General features: G+C 41.0%; 1 protein-coding gene across 4 annotated transcripts; it reads left to right on the forward strand.

Annotated features, from left to right (window-relative positions):
- Nucleotides 1–583: 583 nt before the first annotated feature.
- On the forward strand, nt 584–15,300 carry LOC120053905 (noelin). 4 transcript variants are annotated; one of them, XM_039001233.1, is made up of 6 exons: nt 584–940; nt 5,170–5,319; nt 6,085–6,240; nt 7,418–7,637; nt 12,447–12,553; nt 13,134–15,300. In XM_039001233.1, the coding sequence occupies exons 1-6, from the start codon at nt 875–877 to the stop codon at nt 13,809–13,811; spliced, it is 1,377 nt and encodes a 458-aa protein (XP_038857161.1). In that variant the 5' UTR covers nt 584–874; the 3' UTR covers nt 13,812–15,300. The 4 variants fall into 4 exon arrangements, with proteins under 4 accessions (XP_038857161.1, XP_038857144.1, XP_038857153.1 ...); XM_039001216.1 differs by lacking the exon at nt 584–940 and adding an exon at nt 3,316–3,469 and having other exon boundaries at nt 5,180–5,319; nt 6,085–6,233; nt 7,411–7,637; XM_039001225.1 differs by lacking the exon at nt 584–940 and adding an exon at nt 3,316–3,469 and having other exon boundaries at nt 5,180–5,319; nt 6,085–6,205; nt 7,392–7,637.
- The last annotated feature ends 11,706 nt before the right edge of the window (nt 15,301–27,006 follow it).

Genomic DNA, 27,006 nt, shown 5'->3' on the forward strand with positions numbered 1-27,006 from the left:
TCCCTCTACCCTTTTAGAAAAGATCAAGGAAGGTAAAGAGGACAGAGGGAGATTAGGAAATGCCATCTAAAGACCTGGACAGGGGAAAAAGGAATCTAGAGACAGGAATCTAGGAATCTATTATCACAGGGTTGAAATACAAAGAGTTCATATGAGATAGGCATGTAAAACATGACTTTAGTGAGTATTCACAGCATGAACATAGTAACCAAGATAAAGTGTGCAGCCTAAGCTTTAGATGGATGCCATGATTTCATGCTAAATTATTTTGAGAGGTATGTTTAAGCAAACAGCAATATGGGAATGCTACTATGCTGTAGCCTACAACTATTAAGTATGGCCTGACTTCACATCTCAGCAGATCCCAGGACCCATTTTTGCATTGAATCATAGTCATTATGTAGGATTCTGCATGTTATTAACCCCATTCTTTCTATAAAAACCTGTTATAGAACCTCTCTTCTCATATGAGCCCCCTCCAACCCCGCCCAATCATTCTTAAATTCCACACGCCCGTTCCTGTCACATCCGGTTTCAGCTCCACAGCCAGCTCCCTCCCGCATTGTCACACACACCCCTGTCCTTGTTTTGCGGAGCCAACTTTTGCGAATGTTTTTTCTTTCCATGCTTCTCATGCGAGGTGGCTGACAGAAGGAAGACAGAAGGAAAGGGATCTTCTGCACAACGCACTGAGATGCATTGAACATCATGCAGTGACTGCTCCTCACACCAAATTTGTTCTTTACCTTTATTTTTGTCCTTAGCGCTGCAACGAAGCTTGCAAGACGACGTGTAAAAGAGGAAGAAGACATTACAGTGGAAAAAGACAATCTGCATGTGAAAACACTGGATCTAGTGCTATCGGAGGCAAGCGATGCAGCCTACTAACAAGCTCCTGAGTCTCACCCTCCTTGTCTTGATGGGCACCGAACTCACCCAAGTAGGTTTATAAACGCCATTTTACTCCCCATTTAAGATATCCAAACCATACTTAGCAAATTATCCTACAAATTACCTATTTAACAACGTTGTAGGCCTTGAGATTAAGAGATTAAAATAGATTATGTTGAACGATAAAGGGATTCAATCATCCTAGTAAAATTGATAAGGGCTAATGTGCGTTCAGAGGCATTTCTGTAGCCAAACTATCTATTGTATCTATAACAACATTTGACTAAATCAAAATCATCAATTTATTTAATCAGTGAGGTAGGGTAGGCTATACTGAAATGTTTCAATTGGCGTTTCACATTCAATGCATCGAACTAATTCCAAATTCACTCCAATTAAGCTATGTGAGCGATAGGGTAATCTACTTTATAATGTCTACATTGAAATACGCGAGAAATTTCACAGTGACACAGTTCACAGTTCACATCTAGACAATTGCAATATGATTTGATAGTTCGAATATAATGAATATGTCAGATAAAAGGCTTAAATAGAAATCTTATTAAAGCAATGCATTAACCAGATTCCACCACAGATTGTAGCCTAACATGAATAGACTCTTCTGGTTATACTAACACTACAGACAGAAATATGAAAACAAAACTATTTCAACACAATAATAATAGACTGCTGTTATTGCTCTAAAATTCTAAACAATTCCAAAATATTAGACTTTTGCTATGATTAATAACTCGTATTCATTTGTAATGGTCCCCATGAACATGTTCTTCTTATCTCCATCTTTCTAAGGAATTGTTTCTCTATTCAGAGATGCATTGCACTCACAGTGCCACAGCGCCTCCTCCTGGCTGCCACAATACAACCTGTCAAACTTTCCTGGACACCAACAAGGGGTTCAAGCTTTTGTTCTAGACTAGCACTAAGACACTTGATCACATACTTAATCAACTAATCATCAAGCTCGTGATTAGTTGAATGAATCAGACATTTGGTGCCATTTGAAAGCACCAAAGTTCTGATTCATTCAACTAATCATTCTCATCGCATTCATTATGCTGGTATGGCAGGCTATGACAATACTAGGAAGATTATTGACTTTTGTATTCCTCATAATCATTCGTAATCTGTTTGTATTATGAACAGTAAATGTGATGTAATGTATTGTATGTTAATCCCTTATTTTTGATCCCAAACAACTAGCGCAATATAACCAACAACAAACAAACAAAGAAAATAAATATATATAGCTTATTAAATGTGGAAGAAATATATTATTTATTATATATTTTTTTGACAAAAAGAAGCAACAACAAGAGATGATGCAAACAAATGTCTGTAACTCATGAAAGAGAAAATAAACAGAAATATATCGTTTTTAAAGCTTATCTTGATTTTTTTTAAACGCAATACTAGGCTACAGTACCTGACAAACGGACGTGCAATACCATTCGTAACGACAAGGTGGCAGAATGTCCCTCGATATCCCTGGACCTGGTTGGTTAAACCAGGTCAAGGACAGTGCATTAACTGCATTTCAGTACAGATGTTGAATATTCCATTATTGCGCCACGGACCTTGTACAAGCTTTATGTTGAATCTGATGCTGTTTCAAATGTCTACGATTAATCAGATTTACTGTCAAACACTTACCTAGATTATGAATTGTCTACATGTTTTTTTCTGTGAATGACAATCAAAATCCGGCACTTCTTTATTGGATTAAATGGGACTCGTAGGCTACCTTGCTTTCTATGGCACCCGTCAAAAATTGTGACTGATGGTTTCAATGTGATTGGATTATTCCAGTTCTTGTCCCCATAGAGTCATCAAGCAACCGTTATTAAAGTAGCCAACCTACACAATTACGCTATCCAGTCTGAAAATGTCGTTTAGGTTCGTTTTGTCTCCATTGCGTTTGCAGGGTTTCATACTTAAATTGAATCTATCACACAATTGACTTCAATGTCTGAAGTTATGCTATTTCGATATTGTTTTCCTGTCATGGCATTTTCTTGTATTTGGTGGCAAGGTACATATTCCTGTTTCACTGTGTTAAGCGTCGAAGCGTGGCGCCATGAATTTCATTTCAACTGAAGGTTGTTCTATCGGTGCGCGGTGGGCGGGGGTATTCAGCGAATGGGAGAGGCGACTGAATCCATGTCATCTTCTAAACTCGAAAGCGATTGCGGGAGAACCACATTTTCCAACAATTGCATTGAGCCATCATCAAAGTGGCTTTTGAAGAGAGCAGAAACCACCTGTCAGCCAAATATGTTCAAACCTAAACTCACCGCTGTTGCAGCCCTGCGGTTGCATCCAATGATTGGCAATATGAATTGTCTAGTTAGTTCTTCACTGGAATGTGTACAAGGACATTTTTGGTAATACGACAAGAGCGCAGATATGTCGGTTCCTTTACTGAAGATTGGAGTGGTGTTGAGCACGATGGCTATGATTACTAACTGGATGTCGCAGACGTTACCGTCCTTGGTGGGACTTAACACCAACAAGCTCTCGGTAGCATCAGGAGGGACAGCGGACCGGAGCACCGGCGTGAGTGACAGCAAATACAGGAACCATTAGAATCATGTACTGCACAGGATAGATTGCAATAGTTATTTAGTAGGCCTATTCCTATAATTGATACCTAATGTTGGTTGGAAATTGAAAGAAAAAAACGAGTGTTGCTTGTGCATCAAAATAAATAAAAATGGTCTGTAATGACTATAGCCAAAACGAGTAGGCCTATCCATAAACATATAGCTGAATAAACGGCAAATCATTATCTTACTATTCTTGTTAGCCATAGTGCAGGTTTCAACAACCTTCACACATTCTTTGCTAAATGGTTTAACTGAAATATGTTGGAGAAGAAGTGTGGCAATGATGGACAATTATAACAGTTCTGAGATTGTCTGTGACTAATGTAATTGAATATAAAGAGCAGAATAATGCTACATTATATAAGAACACTAACAGATAATGTAGTCACATTGTAGACAATGGATCTTAGCATAATACACTGCATGTCACTACTTGTCAGGCTTAATCTAGAGCCATATTTCTGTTCATATGTCTATTTATGGCTCTGGGTTCAACCATGTAGTAGTAAAGTTGTAACCAATCCACATTTAGAGCAGCCTCTGTATGGAATTACTACTCTGAAGGCTTCGTGCTAAATAGGCTTGGTCCTCTGTAGTTCATTTTGCAGAGCATAGCGCTTGCACCGCCAGGATAGTGTGTTCGATTCCCCGTACCACCCGTACATAAAATGTATGCACGCATGACTATAAGTCGCTTTGGATAAAAATGCTAAATGGCATATATATATATATATATATATATATATATATATATTGAATGACTTTATTGGAGGGTTGAAAATGTAAGGTTTCATTGACATAAATGGCACAGATTAAATTCCTGTAGGCTACATGAAGTATTTAGAAATACAAGATTATGACTTAATATCATCACAATCCAGCAACGCTATTTGAGTAGATTTACAAAGTTGTTTCCCTCAATTTGACGCCAACTCCTTTTGTCAGCCCCATTGCCTTTAGAATGTGGATAGTCGTTTTGATGGTCGGAGATTAGGCGGGAACATACGGCAAGGTTCAACAGTACAGATGGCATTTTATGTAATCATATGTCATCATCTTAGAAAAAGGTTATGTAAATCTCTGTGGTGAAAATATTCTGCTTCAAATTGGCACACATTTCTTGGCAGAGATCATGCTTTTTGTCCAAACTTCAAAAAATGTAATGACATAATTTTGGAGTAAACTAATATGTTTTAGATAAGAGTAGCAATGTAGTCTATCTTAAACCCTACATACTACTGAGCCAATGTGAGCCGTGCCCTGCCAAGCCAAAGCAAGCTGAACTGTACTGGCTTGGTTACGCACCCTCCACGGCTGCTGGAACCGTGCTGAAGAGGACAATGTGAAAGAGAAATGTCTGAACCAGCGCAGTATGGTGTTAATATTGTCACATCACATCTCTATATGAATAACCTTTTTTCATTCATCTTTCTCTCCCCCTCTCTCACTGTCTGTCTATCTCCCTGTCTGGCTGTCTGTCTCTCTCTCCCTATCTGTCTTTCCTTCTCTCTCCCTGTCTGTCTATCTCTCTCACTGTCTGTCTGTCTCCCTGTCTGGCTGTCTGTCTCTCTCTCCCTATCTGTCTTTCCCTCTCTCTCTCCCCGTCTGTCTCTCTCCCGGTCTGTCTGTCTCTCACCCTGTCTGTCCATCCTAGGTGCTCCCAGCCAACCCTGAGGAGTCATGGCAGGTGTACAGCTCAGCCCAGGACACGGAGGGCCGCTGTGTCTGCACTGTGGTGGCGCCTCAACAGTCCATGTGCTCGCGGGACGCCAGGACCAAACAGCTCCGACAGCTGCTAGAAAAAGTAACCCCCCCCCCCCCCCCCCCCATGTAGCATGATGTACTACAGTACCCATAACCCCCCCACTACCAGACCTCCACTAGAACATTCACCAGTTGCACCATGACAACCATATCTCCCACTCTCCCTCTCTCATTTCTCTCCATCATCTTCTCAGCAGCAGCCTCTGGCCAGAGGACTAGTTACTTGTATGGCTCCTTGACAATAGCAGTTCAGTTCACCCTGTATTTCCAATATTGATTTGCTGTCATTATCATTTGATATGATCTGACATTCAGTCTTATACAGTAGATTTGTTTGAAGGCCAGATGTTGTGCAACTTTGGCACCTTGATGTGGAACAACCAGCAGTCCATGTATAGCGTACTCTCAATCTCTATCACTGCTGTGGGTCATTTGGGGTCAGAAATGGATGTCTTTCTGATTCGGCTTGATCTTTAAGTACACATAACAGTTAGTTGCTCTTGAGCACCTGAAATGCTGTATTCTCTGCCTAGACACGTCAGAGGTTATACAGTGTCAGATTTTGTAGTCAGTTATCCACACCATATCTACAAGAAATTGTGTCATGCACCGACATTGTTGAAGGAGCATTGATGGCTAAAGTCTATATCTTTGCGTTTATTGGGTGTATAATTTGTTTATTTTGATTCCAAAAATGGAATTAAATAATAAGCCTGGGAAGACCTGAATACACAAGTGTTTAGGGCTGTATTTCGGTATATTTAGGGCTTTAAGATACATGTTTTTCTATTTTCCCCTGTGTTAGGTCCAGAACATGACCCAGTCTATCCAGGTGCTAGACCAGCGGACCCAGAGAGACCTGCAGTACGTGGAGAGGATGGAGGTCCAGCTGAAAGGTCTGGAGACCAAGTTTAAACAGGTGGAGGAGAACCACAAGCAGAACATTGCCAGGCAATACAAGGTATGTCAACATTTCTCTTAGGGTTGCTAAATTACGGGAACTTTCAATACATTTCCTGTTTTTCCTGAAATCCTGGTTGGAGGATTCTGGATTTCCTGCTTATTCCCTCCTGATTCCGGGAAAACCAGGGAATTTATTTAATGTTCCTGGAATTTTGCAACCCTACTCTTACATAGACAACATTGTACAAAGAGATGTGCTGTAAGTGGAGTTCTGGGTCTATATCTATCAAGCCTCTCAGAGTAGGAGTGCTGAGCTAGGATCAGGTCCTTACTGTCCATATAATAGTATTCATTCACATCTTAGATCAGCACTATTACATTGAGAAGCATGATACCTACAGCCCCTGCTGTGAATGAAACCCGTACACCTAAATGCTTGTCTCTGGAATTAAAATTTAACATCATCAACTATTCTGATGACGTTTATGTTTGTTAGTGTGTGTATGTTTGTGTGTGTTCCCCACCTATCCTCACCAATGCTATGTTTATGCTATGTGTCTGTCATGAGCAACCCTGGGAGTGATGACCCTTGCATGTTTTGTGTGTGTATATTAGGCTAGTGAGTTAGATTATTCAACACTCAACAGTATCTCATTTTCTTGCTTGCAGGGCTAACTTTAGGAAATTATATCAAAGCTGCAGAGACTGAAGAGGCAGTTCTATTCCAGTGTTCTATCCCTGAACTTGACCAATGACTATTTGCACCATGCAGTTTATTTGAAAACTAGCACCCTTTTCACCTTCAGACCTGCACTGCTCTTTGCATTTCTGCATGTTACTGTCGATGCATTCCATCAATAGATTTAGTTCAGTTTTTTTTATTAATATTACTTTTGTTTTATTCAATTCCATATCCTGTTTAGATTTGTCAATGCATAACTGGTTACCACAAAAAAATACGGAAACATTGTTGTATGTGACAGAAAAGCATGTAACCCTAAGATGTTGCATTTTAAAAGGTGAAAATAAAATATTTTCCCAATTGTTTTTGGTGTACCGAGGACTTGTTTCATGCTGCTTATGTTTGTGATGATGTCACATCCGTTCATGATACTGTTGAATGTGTTAGGTCCACTCTGAACTCATCATAGGGAGACAGCCAGAGTAGGGCAAGACAGGTGTGGAACACCCATTTGCTCGCATAACACTGAACCAAGCCTATTTTAACCTTTCAGGCAATAAAAGCGAAAATGGAGGAACTTAGGCCATTGATACCAGTGTTGGAGGAGTACAAAGCCGATGCAAAATTGGTATTGCGGTTTAAAGAGGAGCTCCAGAATCTGACGTCTGTGCTAAACGAACTCCAGGAGGAGATCGGCGCCTATGACTACGAGGAGCTACAAAACAGAGTGTCAAATCTTGAAGAGAGGCTTCGTGCATGCATGCAAAAATTAGGTAGGCTCAGAGAACACCGAAACACCCCCTTTGCTTCCTTGTGCAACGGGCCAATCAGATCTACAGTAGTCATTCTTCTCATACCAACAGACCTCTATCTATCCACCGCACCTATGGTACATGCTCTACCACTACGTTATCGCTTTAACATACTCAGTCATTCTCTGATGTTAGGCAATCACGTGCCTCGACTACACATCAATGCATAATAATATTGCTGATGAAAAAAGACAAACAGTTCTCATATGTCAGGTTAGAAGCTATTTAAACATGTTAGGATTTAGAGTTGTTAGATGGTGATTTGGATTAAGTTTTGCTAATGTAATCCTATTAAACCCAAACTACATCCCTAGCACGTCATGTTATGTGTGCCAGAAATGAGCTGTGAGCTTATGTCCACTTCTTGGCCAAAAGCTTCACACCATTGTAGCGACAGTCATCTACAAATAGTACCAGGATGTAACAACTGACAGATTATTTCTCAGTAATCTCTTTGTTGCATGGGTTGTTCACAGGATTGTATACAAGGCAAAGTAGATGGCATGATGTGTGTCTAAACCAAGGGCTCTCCCAGCATATACAGTATCCTATCTGTCACCATATTTATTCGATTGATGTCGTGACAGGCTAACAGTAAGTGAAAGGCTGAACAAATCAATGAATGGTGCAAAATACATGATTCAAAGTAAAATGGGAGGAAACAGGTAGAAGCAATCCAATTGTAAGGAATGAGGCATTGAAGTCGTTTTCCTTTGTGCCACTGTGCTTTGACTGTTAGGATGCTGACTGTAGCTCTAGGGATGACCCTGTAGGCATGGAGTAGAGCCAATGGGCTGGCAAATTCTTAGAGATTAACGAAGGGCTCACTTCAATTTCAGAGGATTATCCATTTTTGTTTCAAGTGCTCAGCTATAACTCTCCAAGTACTATAGCTATGGTAGACAGCATACACTACCCAGCTAGCACATTTGGTTCCTTCGAAGTTGTGGGAACAAATGTTTCACATTGGTTGTGGGAATGAATGACTGTTTCCTGACTAGTAAAATGTAATGTTTTTTTAAATGTCTGAGAACAGAAGTGGAAATTTACTCTTGTTTCCTGAAAGTTTTATTAACTCTGAGAACAGTAATAATAGGTTATTTGGAGGCTTTTGAATTACTTCCTTAACTTTCACTGAATGTATCAATAAGACTTTTAATAACACTGCTAGCTTATTTTGGCCACAAAAAAAATGAAACTCCAAGCACAGATAGAACACATGGAAATGCATTTCCTTAGGCATTAATCATGCAAACACCTTTGTTTTTTTATTGTGACACAGCATCAGTGAGATTTGAACATATAATCTTCTGTTGTGAATCCATGGAATTAGTCCACTGCACCACTATGATGGAGTGAGGATGTTTGTTTTTTTACGAATACTAAGCTGTTCATTTTAGTCTATTCAAACAGACTCCATTTCAAAGAAAACAAGCACTCATTAAGATCAGGTGTGGCCAATTAGTGGTCGCGGCCAACACACCTGAACACGCATAACATGATAGAGTTTTGTTGATGCTGAGAACGGAATGTATGTTTTTAAATAACATTCTTAGAACCTTCTCTGAACATCACTAATCTTTTCTTGTAGTTTTTATGGAAAGTTTGCTTAACGTTCTCAGAACAATTCATTTGAGAACACGAAGAAACGTTACCTAACAAGGCTTCTTTTTGTGGTGAACAATTTCAGTTGAACGATTTGAATAAACATTCCAAAATGTTACTGTGAAACATCAAACACCTACTTTTGTAAGGATTACTGTGACTTTTTAGCGACAATATTCAAACTGAAAATAAGTTAGCTATTCCTAGAAAATATACAGTTGAAGTCGGAAGTTCTTCACAATTCCTGACATTTAATCCGAATAAAAATTCCCTGTCTTAGGTCAATTAGGATCACCACTTTATTTTAAGAATGTGAAATGTCAGAATAATAGTAGAGAAAATTACTTATTTCAGCTTTTATTTCTTTAATCACATTCCCAGTGGGTCAGAAGTTTACATACACTCAATTAGTATTTGGTAGCATTGACTTTAAATTGTTTAACCTGGGTCAAATGTTTTGGGTAGCCTTCCACAAGATTCCCACAATATGTCGTGTGAATTTTGGCCCATTCCTCCTGACAGAGCTGGTGTAACTGAGTCAGGTTTGTAGGCCTCTTGCTCGCACACGCTTTTTCAGTTCTGCCTACAAATGTTCTATAGGATTGAGGTCAGGGCTTTGTGATGGCCACTCCAATACCTTGACTTTGTTGTCCTTAAGCCATTTTGCCACAACTTTGGAAGTATACTTGGGGTCATTGTCCATTTGGAAAACCCATTTGCGAAGAAAAGCTTTAACTTCCTGACTGATGTCTTGAGATGTTGCTTCAATATATCCACATCATTTTCCATCCTCATGATGTCATCTATTCTGTGAAGTGCACCAGTCCCTCCTGCAGCAAAGCACCCCCGCAACATGATGCTGCCACCCCCGTGCTTCACGGTTGGGATGGCGTTCTTCAGCTTGCAAGCATCCCCCTGTTTCCTGGAAACGTAACGATGGTCATTATGGCCAAAAAGTTATATTTTTGTTTCATCTGACCAGAGGACATTTCTCCAAAATGTACGATCTTTGTCCCCATGTGCAGTTGCAAGCCGTAGTCTGGCTTTTTTATGGCGGTTTTGGAGCAGTGGCTTCTTCGTTGCTGATCGGCCTTTCAGGTTATGTCAATATAGGACTCGTTTTACTATGAATATAGATACTTTTGTACCTGTTTCCTCCAGTATCTTCACAAGGTCCTTTGCTGTTGTTCTGGGATTGATTTGCACTTTTCGCACCAAAGTACGTTCGTCACTAGGAGACAGAACGCGTTTCCTTCCTGAGCGGTATGACGGCTGCGTGGTCCCATGGTGTTTATACTTGCGTACTATTGTTTGTACAGATGAACGTGGTACCTTCAGGCATTTGGAAATGGCTCCCAAGGATGAACCAAACTTGTGGCGGTCTACAATTTTTTTTCTGAGGTCTTGGCTGATTTCTTTTGATTTTCCCATGATGTCAAGCAAAGAGGCACTGAGTTTGAAGGTAGGCCTTGAAATACATCCACAGGTCCAATTGACTCACATGATGTCAATTAGCATATCAGAAGCTTCTGAAGCCATGGCATAATTTTCTGGAATTTTCCAAGCTGTTTAAAGGCACAGTCAACTTAGTGTATGTAAACTTATGACTCACTGGAATTGTGATACAGTAAATTATAAGTGAAATAATCTGTCTGTAAACAATTGTTAGAAAAATTACTTGTGTCATGCACAAAGTAGATGTCTTAACCGACTTGGCAAAACTATAGTTTGTTAACAAGAAATTTGTGAAGTGGTTGAAAAACAAGTTTTAATGACTCCAACCTAAGTGTATGTAAACTTCCGACTTCAACTGTAGTAGAAAGTCTACATGGCCACTTGATTATTTTTAGTGGCAGTTTAGACCCGAAACAGACACTTAAGTTTGCCGCACTCTACCTTCTCAGACTGTTAGCTTACGTTAGCGAACAGTCGTGGCTAATACAAAACAAGTTGAATATGTTAGCTAACGTTAGCCACCATTCACAAACCTTTTCCCTTGTTGAATGCAACTCTGTAGGAAACGTAATGCTGCAGTACAGACATTTCCACAGAAGAACGTTATTTCTTAACGTTCTCTGAACTATTTGAGAATATTCCCAATGTCAAACCAGTTAGAGAACGTTCCCAGAACATGACCAACATTTTTATGAAATGTAACCATATTTTAACTTTTAGGAAACGTTCTGTTAAAGTAATGAAATACCAAGAAAATTTAGTTTTTTTGTCAAGTTCCTTAAATGTGTTGAGAATGTACCAAGGCCAAGCAACTATCCTGCACCATTACCTGAAAATTGTGGGAAGGTTGTATGCAAAATATCCATAGGACAACCACGTTCTCACCAAGCTCTAAGAAACATATGGCTCTCAGAACGTTATATGCTAGTTTGTTATCTTGGGAAAATGGGGCAGATATTTGTGTAACCCCCAACATTTTTTTCTGGACTTGAAGTTAGGGGGAGGAATTGTGTGAATTGACTCAAACTTTAATATTGCACTTACTGTTCCTGTTCTTAATATAGCATTTGAAGAGGGGAGCAATTGAGTGTGTGGTTTATGTAAAAACAGAAAAGTCTGTTTTCATTATTCATAAGTAAAGTTATGATGTATCTATGACATTGAAAGGATGTACAAAGAGACTACAAGCCACAAGGTTTGGCATCACTCTGTTACCTTGGAATTGCCCATTTCTCATCATTGGCTCACACCTTGTGGTTGTGTGGTCTCTGTACAACAGTATCCTTTCAATGTCATAGATAAATGATAACATTACTTATGAATAATGAAAACTGACTTTTCTGTCCGAATACATCATTCTGAGGCAGAGAAATGGATGGCTAAAGCAGGAGATCTAGATTCTAGTACATACATTTATACAATATCTACACAGTTCTTTCTAGAAAACCTCCAGCTAAAACAGTATTGTCAAAACCTGAAGAAATCACCAAACTGATCTATAGATTGTAATACTAAAGCTGGATAAACAAGTCAAATTGATATTATCATTTTCAACAAAAAGTATAGTAGGTATAGTAGGTCACTGACCTACGCACGCACGCACACACACACACACACACACACACACACACTATGTTTTCCAACCTATAAACACCATTGATAGTCCAGAGATGAATGCAGTATCTTGCATTGTGTATTTGACTCTTGCAGCATGTGGGAAGCTGACAGGGATCAGCGATCCAATTACCATTAAGACGTCTGGATCAAGGTTTGGATCCTGGATGACTGACCCCCTGGCTCCTGAAGATGACACTAGGGTAGGTCTGGTCCAATGCCTATGCTATTCATTATACAGTTAACACAGACTCAACAAAAACGTTCTTATCAATTATGCAATTGGGAGGACACTCAGTACAGATTTGCGGTGTTGTAAAATATCATCTGTAAGATGTTAGCTTGTATGTTTGTATTAACAGGTTTGTATAAACCAGTGATTGACCAGAATGGATCACAACTTTAGTAATGTGTTCCCATGCCTCACTGTCTGGGATTTGCTCACTAGCCTGAAAAGAGACGCTAGCACCACAACACATTCTGATGCTAATCTGGAAGGTAGCTACATCTCCTGGTTGTCATTGCAGTAAACTATGTCATTCTAGGGAATGAAAGACATGAATCACAGGATTGGATAAAAGTTATTTGTACATTTTTATGTGTTGCACATACTAAGATATCACTCGTTGTCCTGCAGAACTTGTGTTGTTAAATTCATTAAGGAATATCCCTAACATTGGGGTGGACACATACTCTATCCACCTGTTCTGTTCTCTTGCTAAATTCAATATCATACTATACCTGAGATGTATGACTTTCTAATGCTCTTGTATTCCTTTCTAGGTGTGGTACATGGATGGCTACCACAACAACCGATTTGTGCGGGAGTACAAGTCCATCTACGACTTCATGAATTCCGACAACTTTACATCTCACCGCCTCCCCCACCCGTGGTCAGGCACTGGCCAGGTGGTCTACAACGGCTCCATCTACTTCAACAAGTTCCAGAGCCACACCATCATCAAGTTTGACTTCAAGACCTCCGTCATCAGCAAGTCACGCCAGCTGGACTACGCCGGCTACAACAACATGTACCACTACTCCTGGGGCGGCCACTCAGACATCGACCTTATGGTGGACGAGGGTGGGCTCTGGGCCGTTTACGCCACCAATCAGAACGCAGGGAACATTGTCATCAGTAAACTGAACCCCAACACCCTGCAGATCGTCAAGAGCTGGACTACCAACCACCCCAAGAGGAGCGCAGGAGAGGCCTTCATGATATGTGGCACGCTGTATGTCACCAATGGCTACTCCGGTGGGACCAAGGTGTATTATGCCTTCAGCACCAACTCTTCCACCTACGAGTACATTGACATACCGTTCCAGAATAAGTACTCTCACATCTCCATGCTGGACTATAACCCTAAAGACAGAGCACTGTACGCATGGAATAACGGTCACCAGGTGCTTTACAATGTCACCTTGTTCCACGTCATTCGCTCAGAGCAGGAGCAGTAGATAGCTAGCCATGCTGTCAACTTCTCAGTCACCGGCAGACCTGGGTTCAAATACTATTGGATAACTTTCAAATACTTTTAACATTTGCGGCAGACTGCCTAGAGTGCAAGATGGGCAGGGTTTGCAGTTTTGCAACAATTGTATTAATTCCATTATACCAGGCAAGCCTAATCAAGCCCGGCTATATCAAGCAAATTTGAACCCAGGTCTGGTCCACGGATGCTTCAAAGTAGAGGAGATACTATATGTAACTGTGGAAGTAGAGAAGTATCCTATATTTTACTCAGTAACAAGAAATACAGTACCTAATGATATATAATGTATAGAAACAAAGAGTAAAACAGGAACCGAAAAGGTCATGCCTTTCTTGTTTTGAATGACTTCAAATGGCTTATAATGATTGTGTTTTTATGGAATTACCCACTCTTGACTTGTTTGTTATTTGATCACATATAGTACAGCCTATTGTATCATAGTTTCGAATTGAATTACATTTGGAATTGAAGAGAGATTATATCCTGGGCCTTGTTTATCAACCTGTATAAAGCCAAACTGTAGGACACAAACACACAATCATGACCATTTTCCCCAGGTGGGTGATCCACATTAATTAATTATATTACATGATCAGATGGTAAAGATGGTCAAATGTAGCAGAAATTTTCCATGTAACTCGATTCCTGTTTCTGTAAAGGTGGAGGCTAGTGATCGTCCTAACACAGAGCCATGTGCAGAATAGAAATCCAATTCTATCCCCATGTGTTGGTAGCAAAATATCTAATTGGAAAATGTGTAATGGCACCTCAAAACATGTACTCAGTCTTTCCTGCGCAATGCAACCTCTCAGGAACCAATATAACACAACCCGTCGTTTGCATGGAGTCATCTACACGGACATTATAGGATCTGAGTATGATTGATAAAGGAGGCCCAATGGAGCACAGTTTCAAGAATCCAGTCAAACCACGAAGTAATGACAAAATACTGTATATCTGGGAACACCGACTACAGACTGTTGGAAGCACCCTGTTTCATTTCTGTGTCTTTGTGATGGTGCAATGTATTTTCTCTTTTTCAATGTATTTTCTCTTTTTCTATCTTATTTTTGCATGGGCATTTTTACCGACCAAAATGGTTTTCTTCTCCGGATGTATTTTGCAATATTTGATGCTGTAGTGCAGGAGACTAGTTTAGCACTGTTAGGAGACAGGCTTTTTACTTTCTTATTGTCATTGGGGTTGATATATGTTCTTATTGTTGGTATTGATATTTACTGTGATAGCCTGTCTTTGTAGATTGGATTGTATTGACATAATTTGTCTAGCTCATATAGTTCTGTCTGGCAAAAAAATTACTATAACAATCACAAGAGAATGTACCAAACAATGTATCTATGACCAGTGACATATCCACTGGCTGTTTTATTCCGTTTGACTTCACAAGTCTACTGTCTGTTTCTTAGAGAGATCAATTGTGACATCTTATTCTGTTGAGCTTGCATATGTGTTGTATCTGCAATAACATTCAAATAAATAAACAAGATCTTTGTTCTATCATTGACTCTCTCAATCTCTGAAAATAAACTTGTGAATAAGATGAATTGCCTCAATCGAACCCCTTTTTGCAATGCAGCTTTGAAAATGCACAGGTTTTCAGTTTAAAGAAGTGTGGGAAAGGGCATTTTTCGGAGACATCCATCTCTGAGAATGGCATCAACCAGAGGACCTATTCACCTTTGAATGAGCAGGTTACTTGTCAAAACAATGATTATCTGAGATATTGTCTCCTATTTGCAATTTGTTAATTTCACATATATTTTTTTATTTATTTATTTATTTTTATTTAACCTTTATTTAACCAGGTAGGCAAATTGAGAACACGTTCTCATTTACAATTGCGACCTGGCCAAGATAAAGCAAAGCAGTTCGACACATACAACAACACATAGTTACACATGGAGTAAAAAAAAAAAACATAGTCAATAATACAGTGAAAAAAATAAGTCTATATACAATGTGAGCAAGTGAGGTGAGATAAGGGAGGTGAAGGCAAACAGATATATGTATAAATAAATAAAAATATAAAAAGGCCATGGAGGCGAAGTGAGTACAACACAGCAAGTAAAATAAAAACTAAAAAAACACTGGAATGGTTGGTTTGCATTGGAAGAAAGTGCAAAGTAGAGACAGAAATAATGGGGTGCAAAGGAGCAAAATAAATTAATAAATAAATACAGTAGGTAAAGAGGTAGTTGTTTGGGCTAAATTGTAGATGGGTTATGTACAGGTGCAGTAATCTATGAGCTGCTCTGACAGCTGGTGCTTAAAGCTAGTGAGGGAGATAGGTGTTTCCAGTTTCAGAGATTTTTGTAGTTCGTTCCAGTCATTGGCAGCAGAGAACTGGAAGGAGAGGCGTCCAAAGGAAGAATTGGTTTTGGGGGTGACTAGAGAGATATACCTGCTGGAGCGCGTGCTACAGGTAGGTGCTGCTATGGTGACCAGCGAGCTGAGATAAGGGGGGACTTTACCTAGCAGGGTCTTGTAGATGACCTGGAACCAGTGGGTTTGGCGACGAGTATGAAGCGAATTAAAGCGAATATAAAGCGAATGAAGCGAATATATTTAGATAAGTGCTACAAATCTCAATGTCCAAATTTCATGTTCAACTGTTTGGTCAATGGGGCATAGGACAATCTAACACAAAAACACAGTACAACCCAGACGATTAAAAAATAGGAAAGAAAGTACATTAAAGACGTGTCCAACGGCACATCACTTAATTTTAACGTGTATAATTGGGTAATATTTGGTTGAGACATTGATCAATGAGATTACAATTTATTTTCACCCACTCAAAAAGACAGCCAAAAGTTAGTTTAATTTCCAATGTGGTATTACTATGCTTTCAACTATTTAAAGCACAACCAAATGAAAAAACGATGTCTGATTTTTGGTATAGTTGTTATCTAAATGTGTAATTACAGATATCTCATCATGATATAGGAATGATAGAGTATGGTCACAGTTCATTTGCTCTGTTAAACCTACACTTTGGAATGACTTTGATAGCAACAGTGAATCTATTTCATTTTTAAGTAGAGCTCCTCTCACCAATCACTCTCCTGATCACACATTGGTAATAGTCAGTGACAAACATCATAGCTAAGCAGGGCTGGGCTTGGTTAAAACCCTGGATGGGAGACCACATGGTAGCTGTACTGTAGATAGATAAATTCTCTAGTCTGAGGTGCTGCCCAGCCATTGTTTTTTCCAATAGTGGATATAACGTTTTAAATGTGACATTGTTTTAAAGGTACAAATGGAACATATTTTGTCTATGTTGAAATTTGGTTAGCATGATGACATAATCCTGTGGTAGAATCGTTACCCTCAAAACAACAGTTGATTACTTTTTTTAAATCCAATGTATTTTCCATGTAGATTCCATATCACAATATGTTGACCAATTACGTTGACAAAATGCATTGAAAAAAACATTGATTCAACCAGTTTGTGCCCAGTGGAGTTTCTCATTTTGCTATTGTAGCTCATGTGGACCCACAATTACCTCTCCATGGCAACGGAGATAGACTGTAATAACACGGAGATAGACTGTAATAACATCTTTCCGTCTGGCAGAGGGGAACAGCTGGTCTGGACACAGCGCCGTACATCGCTGACTGAACTTCTGCCACAAAACACAACACGCTTTATTAGCTGTCCCCACTTCTCCCAACACTGAGAAAATTATTTGTTTCACTTTGTGAATAATGATGATGAACAACACAGAAGCAACGATGCCTATGAAGGAAGACATCACACATCAGCATCTCTACCTCCAGGTTGTTGCACACCATTCACTACAAACTGTTATGTGGGAATGTTGAATCTGATGTAATATCTTGAATTCGGTTCTTTGGTTAGTACATTATCATTCCTGATGCTCCATGAATTCAGTGTAACCATCTCTTTCTCTAGAAAGAATACTGTGATACTGTAATCCTTCGGAATGCAATCGTTGTAGTCCTTCTTTATCTAATGCATGCTGAGTGAACTCTAGCAGGCCATTATAAATGTGCTGACCACGTCTTCATATTCTGCCGTCTGCCCGCTACATAACCTATCCAGTGGTAGCAGTTTTGTTTTAATAACACAATCCGGACGCTTATAAGAAATCCCGCTATGCCCTCAGACGAACCATCAAACAAGCAAATACATGATTAAAATTGAATCCTACTACACTGGCTCTGACGCTCGTCGGATGTGGCAGGGCTCGAAAACTATTACGGACTACAAAGGGAACCCAGACGCGAGCTGCCCAGTGACGCGAGCCTACCAGATGAGCTAAATGCCTTTTATGCTCGCTTCGAGCCAAGCAACACTGAAGCATGCATGAGAGCACCAGATGTTCTGGATGACTGTGTGATAACGCTCTCGGTAGCCGATGTGAACAAAACCTTTAAACAGGTCAACATTCACAAAGCCGCTGGGCCAGACGGATTACCAGAACGTGTACTCAAAGCATGCGCGGACTAACTGTCAAGTGTCTTCACTGACATTTTCAACCTCTCCCTGACCGAGTCTGTAATACCTACATGTTTCAAGCATACCACCATAGTCCCTGTGCCCAAGGAAGCGAAGGTAACCTGCCTAAATTATTACCGCCCCGTGGCACTCACGTCGGTAGCCATGAAGTGCTTTGAAAGGCTGGTCATGGCTCACATCAACAGCATCCTCCCGGACACCCTAGACCCACTTCAATTCGCATACCGCCCCAACAGATCCACAGATCCGCAATCTCAATTGCACTCCACACTGCCCTTTATCACCTGGACAAAAGGAACACCTATGTGAGAATGCTGTTCATTGACTACAGCTCAGTGTTCAACACCATAGTGCCCATGAAGCTCGTCACTAAGCTAAGGACTCTGGGGCTTGTCTCCGACAACGATGAGACAGCCTATAGGGAGGAGGTCAGAGAACTGGCAGTGTGGTGCCAGGACAACAACCTCTCCCTCAATGTGATCAAGACAAAGGAGCTGATCGTGGATTACAGGAAAAGGCGGGCCGAACAGGCCCCCATTAACATCGACGGGGCTATAGTGGAGCGGGTCGAGAGTTTCATGTTCCTTGGTGTCCACATCACCAACGAACTATCATGATCCAAACATATCAAGACAGTCGTGAAGAGGGCATGACACAACCTTTTCCCCCTCAGGAGACTGAAAAGATTTGTCATGGGTCCCCAGATCCTCAAAAGGTTCTCCAGTTGCACCATCGAGAGCATCCTGACCGGTTTCATCACCGCCTGATATGGCAACTGCTCGGCATCGAACCATAAAGAGCTACAGAGGGGGGGCCAAACTTCCTGCCATCCAGGACCTATATACTAGGCGGTGTCAGAGGAAGGCCCATCAAATTGTCAGAGACTCCAGTCACCCAAGTTATAGACTGTTTTCTCTGCTACCACACAGCAAGCGGTACCGGAGCGCCAAGTCTAGGACCAAAAGGCTCATCGACAGCTTCTACCCCCAAGTCATTAGACTGCTGAACAATTAATAAAAATCGCCACCGGACAATTTACATTGACACCCCCCCCCCCCCCCCCCCCCCCCTCTTGTACACTGCTGCTACTCACTGTTTGTTTGTTACCTATGCATTGTCACTTAGCCACCACCTACATGTACAGATTACCTCAACTAGCCTACACCCCCTGCACACTGACTCGGTACAGGTTCCCCCTGTATATAGCCTCTTTATTCTTATTCTTATTGTGTTACTTTTTATTATAACTTTTTTTTGCCTACTTGGTAAATATCTTCTTCTTCTTGATCTGCACTGTTGGTTAAGGGCTTGTAAGTAAGCATTTCACTGTAAAGTCTACACTTGTTGTATTTGGCGCATGAGGCAAATAAAGTTTGATTTGATTTGATTGATTTGACCAGAGTGTAGTGGGTAATCAATCAATCAAATGTATTCCTAAAGCCCTTCTTACATCAGCTGATGTCACAAAGTGCTGTACAGAAACCCAGCCTAAAACCCCAAACAGCAAGCAATGCAGGTGTAGAAGCACGGTGGCTAGGAAAAACTCCCTAGAAAGATCAGAACCTAGGAAGAAAACTAGAGAGGAACTAGGCTATGAGGGGTGGCCAGTCCTCTTCTGGCTGAGCTGGGTGGAGATTATAACAGAACATGGCCAAGATGTTCAAATGTTCATAGACGACCAGCAGGGTCAAATTATAATAATCACAGAGGTTGTAGAGGGTGCAACAGATCAGCACCTCAGGAGTAAATGTCAGTTGGCTTTTCATAGCCGATCATTCAGAGTATCTCTACAGCTCCTGTTGTCTCTAGAGAGTTGAAAACAGCAGGTCTGGGACAGGTAGCACATCCGGTGAACAGGTCAGGGTTCCATAGCCGCAGGCAGAACAGTTGAAACTGGAGCAGCAGCATGACCAGGTGGACTGGGGTCAGCAAGGAGTCATCAGGCCATGTAGTCCTGAGGCATGGTACTAGGGCTCAGGTCCTCCGAGAGAAAGAAAGAAAGATAGAGAATTAGAGAGAGCATACTTAAATTCACACAGGACACCGGATAAGACAGGAGAAATACTCCAGATATAACAGACTGACCCTAGCCCCCGGACACATAAACTATTGCAGCATAAATTCTGGAGGCTGAGACAGGAGGGGTCAGGAGACACTGTAGCCCTGTCCAACAATACCCCCGGACAGGGCCAAACAGGCAGGATATAACCCCACCCACTTTGCCAAAGCAAAGCCCCCACACCACTAGAGGGATAACTTCAACCACCAACTTACCATCCTGAGACAAGGCCGTGTATAGCCCACGAAGATCTCCCCCACTGCACAACCCAAGGGGGGGGGGGCGCCAACCCTGACAGGAAGATCACGTCAGTGACTCAACCCACTCAAGTGACGCACCCCTCCTAGGGACTTGGTAATCCACTTGAATTTGACACCTCCCCACACGACAACATGCTCCTCCATCGATTTTGGCCTGATTGCCTTCCCTTTCATGCCTGTTACTGTGTTGTACGCACGGTTTATTGCAATGAACCCATATTTAAGATGGAAACAAATCATCAATAAATAGTTCCTTTAAAATATTTATTTAGGAGTATGGTAGCCTGTACTCCACATCCCATACCACCCATGTGGATAGGCATATCCTTACACCTTGTTGGTGTCCTACTAACAATGTTCTAGTCATTCAGGTCTGAGTAATTACATCAGCACAGATGGTGTGTTTGTATTATGGATCCCCATTTGCTTCCTGGGGTCCGGCAAAATATATATTTTTTTAACCTTTATTTAACTAGGCAAGTCACTTAAGAACCAATTCTTATTTACAATGACAGCCTACTGGGGAACAGTGGGTTAACTGCCTTGTTCAGGGGCAGAACGACAGATTTTTACCTTGTCAGCGCAGGGATTCGATCCAGCAAACTTTCAGTAACTGGCCCAATGCGATAACAACTAGGCTACCTGTCGCCACACGAAGGCAGTTTATACAATTTTAAAAACATTACAATACATTCATTGATTTCACAACACTCTGTATGCCCTCAGGCCCGTACTCCACCACTACCACATATCTACAGTATAAAATCCATGTGTACGTGTGTGTATAGTGCGTATGTTATCGTGTGTGTGTATGCATGTGTCTGTGCCCATGTTTGTGTTGCTTCACAGTCCCCGCTGTTCCATAAGGTGTATTTCTATCTGTTTTTTTATCAAATTTTACTGCTTGCGTCAGTTACTTGATGTGGAATAGAGTTCCATGTAGTCATGGCTCTATGTAGTACCGTACTAGTACTAGTCTGTTCTGGACTTGGGAACTGTGAAGAGATCTCTTCTGGCATGTCTTGTGGGGTATGCATGGGTGTCCGATCTGTGCAACAGTAGTTCAAATAGACAGCTCGATGCACATTTGTGGCCTGCTGGAGGTCATTTTGCAGGGCTCTGGCAGTGCTACTCCTTGCACAAAGGCGGAGGTAGCGGTCCTGCTGCTGGGTTGTTGCCCTCCTACGGCCTCCTCCACGTCTCCTGATGTACTGGCCTGTCTCCTGGTAGCGCCTCCATGCTCTGGACACTACGCTGACAGACACAGCAAACCTTCTTGCCACAGCTCGCATTGATGTGCCATCCTGGATGAGCTGCACTACCTGAGCCACTTGTGTGGGTTGTAGACTCCGTCTCATGTTACCACTAGAGTGAGAGCACAACCAGCATTCAAAAGTGACCAAAACATCAGCCAGGAAGCATAGGAACTGATAAGTGGTCTGTGGTCACCACCTGCAGAATCACTCCTTTATTGGGGGTGTCTTGCTAATTGCCTATAATTTACACCTTTTGTCTATTCCATTTGCACAACAGCATGTGCAATTTATTGTCAATCAGTGTTGCTTCCTAAGTGGACAGTTTGATTTCACAGAAGTGTGATTGACTTGGAGTTAAATTGTGTTGTTTAAGTGTTCCCTTTATTTTTTTGAGCAGTGTATTTTATTATTAGAGGCTATGCTACAATATGTTACGATAGAAAGAGTTACAGTGCTTAGAAAAGGAGGTCAGCACTAACACATAAATCTCTAAAATACAGAGTGAATCTCTTCCCTGTGGAAATGCCTTAAATGTGCACTTTGTTTTTCCAATCCTCACAACATCAACTGTACTGAGTTTACATGCTCTTCATCCTCGTATGACCTGGGATGGCAATCACTCATTCATTCTGGATTTTCTACCATTTCAAAGTATCATCTCTAAATGTTCAATCCATAACAGTTTACGTAATTTATAAATGGATATGTACTGTACGTGGAATATAAAACATTACATTTTAAGTTATGCACACTAGTTCAGGCAAACGTTTTTCCTGCTTTTTCACCCATATTCAGCCTTACTACTTTCTCCAACACTTCTGTCATCATTCAGCTATCACCTTGCGCTTTGTCAGTGTGGTAAAGTCTTAAAAGGACATCTCTGTGCCAGTCTCCAGAACCACACCTCAGACTACTGATAATGGCTTTGGGTAAAATTGTATTTGCTCTGTCTATTATTACCTCTTCCACACATCTCCCTGTGATGGCTTTGACTGGGGGGTTTGGAGAGGAGCACAGAACCTTCAAGACATGCAAAGAAGCTAAAGGAGACACGCAAGGAAAAATAAGTAAGTTCTCTTGCCACTAATCAAATCAAAATCAAATCAAATTTATTTATATAGCCCTTCTTACATCAGCTGATATCTCAAAGTGCTGTACAGAAACCCAGCCTAAAACCCCAAACAGAAAGCAATGCAGGTGTAGAAGCACGGTGGCTAGGAAAAACTCCCTAGAAAGGCCAAAACCTAGGAAGAAACCTAGAGAGGAACCAGGCTATGAGGACTGGGTGGCCAGTCCTCTTCTGGCTGTGCCGGGTGGAGATTATAACAGAACATGGCCAAGATGTTCAAATGTTCATAAATGACCAGCATGGTCAAATAATAATAATCACAGTAGTTGTCGAGGGTGCAGCAAGTCAGCACCTCAGGAGTAAATGTCAGTTGGCTTTTCATAGCCGATCATTAAGAGTATCTCTACCGCTCCTGCGGTATCTAGAGAGTTGAAAACAGCAGGTCTGGGACAGGTAGCACGTCCGGTGAACAGGTTAGGGTTCCATAGCCGCAGGCAGAACAGTTGAAACTGGAGCAGCAGCACGGCCAGGTGGACTGGGGACAGCAAGGAATCATCATGCCAGGTAGTCCTGAGGCATGGTCCTAGGGCTCAGGTCCTCCGAGAGAGAGAAAGAAAGAGAGAAAGAGAGAATTAGAGAGAGCATACTTAAATTCACATAGGACACCGGAGAAGACAGGAGAACTACTCCAGATATAACAAACTGACCCTAGCCCCCCGACACATAAACTACTGCAGCATAAATACTGGAGGCTGAGACAGGAGGGGTCAGGAGACACTGTGGCCCCATCCGATGATACCCCCGGACAGGGCCAAACAGGCAGGATATAACCCCACCCACTTTGCCAAAGCACAGCCCCCACACCACTAGAGGGATATCTTCAACCACCAACTTACCATCCTGAGACAAGGCCGAGTATAGCCCACAAAGATCTCCGCCAATAAAGAAGCTCCATGCAAATTTTCCCGGAGATTATGGTCAATGTCATGGCTTCCCTGAAAGATCACTGCGTATTACAGGAGGGTGTGATGCAAAACAGGAGGGTGTGATGCAAAACAGGAGGGTGTGATGCAAAACAGGAGGGTGTGATGCAAAACAGGAGGGTGTGATGCAAAACAGGAGGGTGTGATGCAAAACAGGAGGGTGTGATGCAAAACAGGAGTGTATGTGTGATGCAAAACAGGAGGGTGTGATGCAAAACAGGAGGGTGTGATGCAAAACAGGAGGGTGTGATGCAAAACAGGAGGGTGTGATGCAAAACAGGAGGGTGTGTGTGATGCAGATTTTTTTAGTGTCATGTTGATGTTAAATTATTATTTCCCACAAGGTGTGAGAAATGAATTTTCTATCCAATTCTCTGTTCAGGCTTACACATGTGAAAGGTCTGCACTTGTATGATATCTCTAAGGGCTTGAGTGAAAATCTAAAATCTAAAGGAATTTCAGATGATGATGTACAGTACAGAGCTGTGCTGTTGATGTCTTGGGAGAGTCAAAGCACAGACTACAAAGGCATACCGACACAGTCAGGATGCTAAGGATTCTCACAGAAGGATAAGTACTGTAGGAGCTGCTGCTCGTAATCCTCTTGGAAACGTGTCAGAGAACTGGGCCATGTCTACTTAATAGCTGTGAAAGCTTCTGCAACAACATGTAAACTATTTAATAAGTGACAATAGTGAACATACACCTCGGTGTCAGCCACCACATCTCTTGTGATTCTAAACATGGCGTTGGCATATTAAGTATGTTTCCCTGTTATGCAGTAAGTCACATGGGGACTTCAGACATTGAAGTAACAAATCCTTATGAAATGCAAATGTTGATATTTCGCTGCACTAAATGTTGGTATGAATCAGTAATTAGCAGTCACATACAAATAATTAATTGCCAAAACTAAGACAACCCAGTATACTGTATGAAATACTTTCTCCCATTCCTCAAGTCCACACTAAGAGCAAAAACAATGCCATGATTGCAGCCTCATTCACTGCCATCCATCAATACTACCTGCTTTTGGTCATGCAGGTAAACCACAAAAGCATGATAAAAGTAAAACATGTACGACAGTGGCCTTTACAGTGACATTGGGAAGCTCAATAAAAGTTTTTATTTTATTAACATTTATTTTAACAGGGAAGACATATTGAGACCTAGGTCTCTTTTCCAAATGTGCCCTGTATAATACAACAGAAATATACACATACTGTACACATAAAAAAAAACTGGCATGGGAAGCACAAATAAAACATCACAAATCACCCAAAACAGTTACATTCCTCCACAAATAAGTCCCCAATCAATACTTTAAATTGCTCGAACGGCACCAGAACATCAAAATGAAATGTGTTTATAAGTTTGTTCCAGCAATACGGTGCATTAAAACTAAAAGCAGATTTGCCTAGCTCGGTGGAGACCCTAGGAACATCAAGAGTTAACCAATCCTGTGAACGGGTTAGGCAATTCAGGTGTCTATAGGTCAACAGCCAAAGTTGATAAGAAGGACGTTTATGAAGTAAGGCCTTGTAAACACGAAGGAAGTAATGCAGAGATCTGCGGGTCTTTAGCGAAGTCCAGCCAACCTTTTGATACAGTGATGAGTATCAAAACTGTCGCCTGTAACAAAACGAAGGGCACTATGGTAGATGGCATCCAAAGATTGAAGAGTAGTAGCAGCTGCACCTTGATAAATAATATCACTATAATCAAGAGCAGATAAAAAGGTTGACTGAATAATCTGCTTCCTACTGCTTTGAGAAAGGCACGATCTGTTTGTAGAAATAGACAACTATAAACCTTAGCTTCTTAACCAGCTAATCTATATGTTTTTTAAAAGTCAAATCCATATCAAGTATTTATTGCAGGAACACATTCAATTGGAGAACCATCTAATGAGTGAACAGTTAATCAATCTGAAACATTCTTACGAGAGTTAAAAAACAACATGAATTTCGTTTTGCCCGTACTAAGCACAAGTTTTAAATCAGCAAGGCATTCCTGCATAGCTATACAATCTGACAGTAGTTTAGACACAGACAGATCAAGTCGGGGCAATAGCATACATAACAGTATCATCCGCATATAGATTATTTTTCATTTTTTTACAGATTGACCAATGGTATTTATATAAATAGTGAAGAGAACAGGTCCCAAAATCAACCCCTGTGGTACACCTTTATGCACTTCAAGAAATTCAGACTTAAACCCATCAATCACGATGGCCTGAGTTCTGTCACTAAGATAATCATAAAACCATGAACAGGCGTTAGAGCTCAGGTCTATCGAGGACAACTTATTCAATAAAATAGCCTGACCAACAGTATCAAAAGCTTATTACAGGTCCATAAACAAAGTAGCACATTTCATTTTAGCGTCTAAAGCATGAACAATAGTGCTATGTAATAGTAATAGTGTTATTGTCACGTGTGCTCCCTCTCAGGCTGCTGGTGATGGCGCACACCTGTCACCATCGTTACACGCACCTATCACTCACCTGGACTCCTTGATTAACAGCCCTATATGTGTCACTCCCTTTGGTTCCTTCCCCAGGTGTCATTGTTTCTTGTCTGTGTGCTGTTCGTGTTTCTTGTTTTGTATTTAGTTGCGTTTATTTATTAAAACACTCACTCCCTGAACTTGCTCCCTGACTCTCAGCACACTCGTTACAGCTATGCCCAGGTCTAAACCTACAAAGGTGTACATTTACCAAGAATTTGAGAATCTTAGCTAGACAAGGAAGCCTTGAAATGGGGCCACAATAATTATGATCACTGCTATCCCCACCCTTATGGAGTGGCAGCATCAGAACTGATTTCCATATTTTTGGAATATTTCCTAATAACAAGGTTAAATAAAACAATGTGGGTTATTGAGCCAACAATGCACACTTAATGTCACGTTCGTGTGGAGAGACGGACCAAGGCGCAGCGGATGTTGAGTTCCACATAATTTATTAATAAAGTGAAACTCAGCAAAAAACAATAAATCAATAAACTAACAACGAAACGT

The sequence above is a fragment of the Salvelinus namaycush genome, chromosome 1, assembly GCF_016432855.1.
Source record: "Salvelinus namaycush isolate Seneca chromosome 1, SaNama_1.0, whole genome shotgun sequence".
NCBI lineage: Eukaryota > Metazoa > Chordata > Actinopteri > Salmoniformes > Salmonidae > Salvelinus > Salvelinus namaycush.